A 6,160-nucleotide genomic window follows, 5' to 3' on the forward strand; every position below is an offset into this window, starting at 1 on the left:
GGGCGTCGCTCCTCCGATAGTGGAGCTGGGGGCGGCGCTCCTCCTATAGTGTAGCTGGGGGCGGCGCTCCTCCTATAGTGTAGCTGGGGAACAGCAGCTGTGCACACCTGAGAACTCGGGAGTGGAGTCCCCAAGGGATGGAGACGGTTGGGTGGAGTGCCCCTTTAAGCAGCAGGCTGCGGTGTCATAATTTTCTCCTGCGGCACGCATAGTTTGGTTGCACTGCCACTCGTAGTGTTGTCCTCCTCAGGCAGGTGGATTGGAAGCAGCGTGGAGGAATTCTGTGGTTCATTTTGGGCTCCAGCCAAGCTCTGAGCGTGTCATTGGCCGGCTGCATGGAGGGTGATGTCATTACTACACTACCGCTGCTCAAATAATGCCTGGAATGCTTCCCAGCCGCTCGGCCTACCCATACTAGGATGTTATGGGCCCTTCATAGTTAACATTTCACCATCCTTGTGCCATATTTGGGCATCTGGGTAAGACGGTCTTTCATGTGCTCCACTCCTAACTGACACTGGCAAGAGCTGGAAGTTCTCAAGTGCCAAAAAATGATCAGTTTTGCCATTGGAAATATTTCTGGTCACTTCCTGTACTAACAGGAAGTCAAAGGAAGTCTCCCAAGCAGGGACACAGAGTAATATAAAGCTGACAAACCCTTCCCTGCTCTGTCGAAGAGGGAAAGGGTATTGGCTGGAGTGGGGGCTTTAAAAGGGAGAGTATGAAGGCCGACACTGAGCTCTTATCTGAAAATGCTTATCGCCTGGCTATCATGGTGGTTGGCTTCAGTACTTTTGAGTCACTGATCTGGAATAAGCGCACAGAGAAGTGTGTCTGGACCCAGAGGATTAAGATAACAGCCAGACAACTAGATCAGTAGGTCAGCGGCGGCGGTGCCGTCTCTGCCACGACGACGTCAGTGTGGCGACAGCACTGTGACCACATCCGCCCGTCGGCTCTCTCATTGCAGATTGTGGTCAGCAGTGTAAAGCACAATCCGCCTCCTCATTGCACTTGAGGTGGAAGGGGCGCAGTATGAAATCTGCTTTCCCATTTTTTTGACTTAGATCAGAACTGTTTTGGGCCCGGGTGGTGCTGAGGCCCATCTTTCATCAAAGCATCCGATACAGTTCTACATAATCCCCATGAAAACGTCGCACAAGCTGGGCCGGAACCCCTTGGGTCGTTCAGTGGACATGAAATTAGTCAAAGCATCGATATCGGGGTGTGGTTGTACAATGGGGCTCACTGGGGACAGTCACTAGTGGTGTACCACACGGCTCTGTACTGGGTCCTGGTCCATTCAATCCATTTATGACTGGTTCACCTGAAGGTTTGGTGGGCTAAGGAAGTCTTATGCTGATGACACAAAGGGTCCAGTAGGGTTGATCTTCCTGGAGGGCTTTGCTACAGGCATCGTGTTTGGGCCTTGCTGGAAGCGTGGTCAAAGGAGTGGAAACTGCAGTTCAACATTTCTAAATGCAAAATGAGAATACAATGTTGGGGGTACAGTGCTGGCCAGAAGTAAAAAAGGAAAAAGATTTGAGGGAGCTAATTTCAGATTATTGCAAAAAAGGCCAATGAGTGTGACCTGTCAGTAGGGAAAGCAGAATTCTGGGGTCCATCAATAGAGGGATCACCCGTTGCAAAAGAAGTCTCATCTCTTATGAGGGATCTCCAGCAGGAGGAAGGAGGTCCTGATCCCTCCTATATAGATCTTTATTATCACTAGAGGGATCTCCTGCAGGAGGAAGGAGGTCCTGATCCCTCCTATATAGATCTTTATTATCACCAATAGGATTACCAGCAGGAGGAAGGAGGTCCTGATTCCTCTATATAGATCTTTATTATCACTAGAGGGATCCCCAGCAGGAGGAAGGAGATCTTGATTCTATTATGTAGATCTTTAGTTGGACCTCATTTAGAATACTCTGCCCAGTCCTGGAGATCTCGCTTACAAAAAGATATTGATAAGACAGACCAAGATGGGCAAAAATTATGGTGATGGGTCTGAGGGATAAAACGCTATTAGGAGAGACCGCAGGAGCTTCATATGTACAGTCTGGAGGGAAGGAGAGACTTGACTGAACACTTTAAAATCCATGCAGGGTGTGGATACGGTACAGGAGGGCAGTATTGTCATTGTGACGCCAAGAACACGGGGACGTGACCTCAAACTAGCAGTAGAAAAGTTCAAAAGGAAAAATGAGAGAAGGGCGCGCTCGTAACGGACCAACTTCCTGCCGTCACTCTTCTTTGTTCCTACGTTTTACCCTTGAAGTCTCACTTGTCTCATTTTTCTTCCACAGCCGGAGAGGATAGACCCGAGCGCGTCCAGACAAGGGTACGACGTGCGTTCGGATGTGTGGAGTCTCGGAATCACATTGGTGAGAAATATTTGTGAATAATCTGATCTGTTTGTCTGCCCCAAGGTACATATTTGAGGTTTTATAACAGTCTGTGGATTGGGGGGTGCACTAAAAACAGGACCCACTCGATGGCTCATCAGTAAGGTCCTCGGGTCCAATGATGGATGATTTATGTTCTCTGGTCCTTAGGGTGCCATTGTTCTATTAGCAGGGGATGGGGGGGGGTGAGGGTGGTTGATTTTGGTCATCTGGCCCAGTGATGGGGATTTATGTGCTCTGGTCCTTAGGGTGCCATTGTTCTATTAGCAGGGGATGGGGGGGGGTGAGGGTGGTTGATTTTGGTCATCTGGCCCAGTGATGGGGATTTATGTGCTCTGGTCCATCGGGTGCCATTGTTCAATCAGGCCTTGGTGGTGATTTTTTTTGCCTCTGGGTCCACCGCATGCAATAGTACAGTTGGCAGGCACTAGGGCTGCTTTGTGTCCTCAAACCTGTAGGGTGACATTGTTAACAGGGAGTGGGGGGGTGAATTGGGTTCACAGGGCACCATTGTTCTGCAGTTTCCGGGCAGCGGCAGCTGATTTTCTAATCCTGCATTTTTCACAATGCTGCTCAATCGTATGAAGGTTCTGACTGTATCTTCCCCTCCACAGTATGAGCTGGCGACAGGGAGGTTCCCGTACCCCAAATGGAACAGCGTGTTCGATCAGTTGACGCAGGTGGTGAAGGGCGACCCTCCGCAGCTGAGCAACTCCGAAGAGCGCGAATTCTCCCCTAGCTTCATCAACTTTGTCAACTTGTGGTGAGCAGTTGTTTTTTTTTTGGTTTTTTTGTTCCGTTTCAGATCCTTCTGCTCAGTGTCATTGGCCGGCTGCATGGAGGGTGATGTCATTACTACCCTACTGCTGATCATATCGTGCCTGGAATGCTTCCCTCTGCTGACCCTCCATCCAGCCGGCTAATGAGCAGAGTCTGTGACTTAGTCAGTGTTGCACTTGATTTGGGTGTCCTCACCTGCAGGGGCAATCCATGATGGGACTTCTAGTTCCGAGACCTACATTATGTCAAAGCCGCATGATGCTTGAACGATGATGAACCTTCTCTGGACTTGTGTAGTTTTTAAATGTAGTATGGGCTGAGGGGGTGACGGGAGGGGGGGGTGACGTTGTTCTTTCGAGTGAATGATTCCCTTGTTTGTGCATGCTGCAATGTTTATGATTTGGGTAGATTTAGAAGCATGGAGTTTGGCTTTAACAGATCTATGGATGTCTGCGCCACCAATTACCAGATATTCGTATATATCTACTATAAGCAACTGAATTCTGATTTGGTTATTTGGAAGTGTATAGTCACTAAATCTCTAGCAGAGAAAATAAGATCTGGGTGTAATAAACGTTACACTTCTCTGATCCTTTCTGTGGAATAATTGACCTCTCCTCTGCTAAGGATGATGTTGGATGCTAGTGGTTCTGGTCTTTTCACACTGACATTTGGTCTGACTTACTGGCCGTGTCTGTGTATTTGCTGCCACCTATTGGGGGGGATTGCGCTTCTGCAACGTGACATGAAAACTGAGCGCTGCATTGCTGCCCCCTGCTGGTGTATTGGCGTTATTGTTGAGGTACTAGAGATGGAAAGGGAACATTTTATTTCTCCTGGACCATCTACATCTCCCTAAAAGTGACACACGAGATATTGCGGACTTAATCAGGTGTCGGACATAAACCTTTTCAGGCCTCATTCGCACTGCCGTGCATATACGTGCGTATAGTACCATAGGCCAATAAATAGCTCCATACACATAGCTGCGTATGGAGCCGTATATTTGCGTAGCGTAAAGATGCGCAAAAACAGAATGGAACCAAGATGCGTCCGGGCAACTTATTTCTGCGTTTTGCGCGCGTATACAGTTCATTAACATTTCTATTACGAATGATGCATTGTGGGATTGCAAATAGTGCACGCATATACGCAATATACAATTTTGCTCTTGCATTGTGTGAATGAGGCCTTAAAGTGACTAACTCAGGAGTTAAATCTTAAAAATGTATTCATGTATCTTTATGAACAGCAATGTATCTTATTTGTGTATCACTCGGCTTTAGATCCTCCAATCATCTCTGACACTGTCCTTCCTTCTGGAGGGGGGCTACTTGTGTTCCCCATGGTCCCTGTGTGTGTTGTAAAGTAGTCACAGCTCCAAGCTCGCTCCCGGGATGGACTACAATCTCATGTTTAGTTTGCTTTGTATCGAGATTGTAGTCCGTTTAAAATGTTTCACATGACTATAGATGGCGGTAAGGTCCATATACCGGTTCCTGAACTGACATTTCTAGATATATATTTTTTTTCTTCTGCAGCCTTACAAAGGACGAATCGAAGAGGCCAAAGTACAGAGAGCTTCTGGTAAGTGTTCACCTCCTCGGCTCCACAGTGCAGAAAGCACACAGACTAAGCCGGCCCGATAAATTTCATTGCAGGCAGATTAGTAGGGATGAGAGATCTGAGATGTTCTGTTGGATTTCTCGATATGTCTTCGATCTGCAATTCTTCCTCATCTGCAGGATACAAATATTGAAACCGTTTTTGTTGTCCTGCAAGTCACTGACCTGGGACAGGCGGGTGCATGGTGGGCTTTGTAAGAATAGGTTGTGAGGGATGACAACTCTGCACATTTTTAAATGTAAAGGGAATCTGGATAAAGCTAAGGGAGCTGCCATTGCTCATTTAAAATAAATGTGCCATGAGGGAAACCTTAAGGCCAGAGGTGGGCAGACTCCGCCTCTTTAGCTGTTGTGTAGGTATGCACCGATACCGGTATTTTGTTACCGAGTACCCATTATTATTTTTTCAGTAGTTGCCGGTACCAATTACAGAGTACCGGAAGTCCCATTCAGGAAGCCAGGTGGCGTGTAATGACTCGCCACCCGGCTTCCCGATCAACAAGAAAGCCGCCCCATAGTTCTCGTCACTATGTGGCGAGAAAGCATGAAGCCGGCTTTGTGGCCAATCAGAATGCCGGGCGCTGCGTCATTACACGGCGCCCGGCTTTCCGATTGGCCAAGAAGTCGGTTCCATGCTCTCTCGTCACAAGTGGCGATGGGAGTCGCTTCCCAGCCAATCGGGAAACCGGGCAGCGTGTAATGACGCGCTGCCTGGCTTCATGATAAAGGAACTATCGGGCTAGGCATCGGAGCATTTGGGCGAGTACTCGCACAAATACTGGGTATCTGCACCGATATCGATACTAGTATCGGTGCATTCCTACTTTTGTGGAACTACAAATCCCATTGCAAGATTCTTACAGCTTCAGGCATGACTCCCAGAGATGGTGGGATTTGTAGTTCACAGCTGAAGGGCCAGAGTTTGCCCATCCCTGCTTCAGGCTGTTGACTCCTGATTTTTTTAGGGAGAGGTTGGCATTGACTATTTAGTTTTGGGATGCTCCAATGTTCCCGGTGACGACTGTCTTAGAGGGGATTTCTTCTGACTTCCTGTTGCATTTATAAAACAGGAAATGAAGGGAGTTCTCCCCGATGGGGTGCAGACAACTGAACAGGTTTTAGAGCTGAAGATGAATCTGCTTCTCTTTTGCCTTCCTTGGGTCCAGACATACGGCTGTGTGAAGACGTTTAACCCTTTCTGTTCCCGCAGAAACACTCATTCATCATGATGTACGAGGAGCGAAACGTAGACGTCGCCGGATACGTCATTAAAATCCTGGATCAGATGCCGACCACCCCCAGCTCCCCGATGTACATCGATTGACCCCGCCTCCACCCAAAACGCTA

The 6,160-nt window shown here is 48.1% G+C and overlaps 1 protein-coding gene across 4 annotated transcripts in view; it reads left to right on the forward strand.

Annotated features, from left to right (window-relative positions):
- Positions 1-6,154, forward strand: part of MAP2K4 (mitogen-activated protein kinase kinase 4) — a 38,292-nt gene extending 32,138 nt beyond the window's left edge. For all 4 annotated transcript variants that reach the window (XM_018573409.1, XM_018573388.1, XM_018573395.1 and 1 more), the window contains 4 exons: positions 2,310-2,387; positions 3,023-3,171; positions 4,730-4,775; positions 6,024-6,154. In XM_018573409.1, the coding sequence (XP_018428911.1) occupies positions 2,310-2,387; positions 3,023-3,171; positions 4,730-4,775; positions 6,024-6,137 (387 nt within the window). In that variant the 3' untranslated portion in view covers positions 6,138-6,154. The remainder of the gene's footprint in view (positions 1-2,309; positions 2,388-3,022; positions 3,172-4,729; positions 4,776-6,023) is intronic.
- Positions 6,155-6,160: the final 6 nt, after the last annotated feature.

The sequence above is a fragment of the Nanorana parkeri genome, unplaced genomic scaffold, assembly GCF_000935625.1.
Source record: "Nanorana parkeri isolate BGI_ZX_2015 unplaced genomic scaffold, ASM93562v1 scaffold47, whole genome shotgun sequence".
Taxonomy (NCBI): Eukaryota; Metazoa; Chordata; class Amphibia; order Anura; family Dicroglossidae; genus Nanorana; species Nanorana parkeri.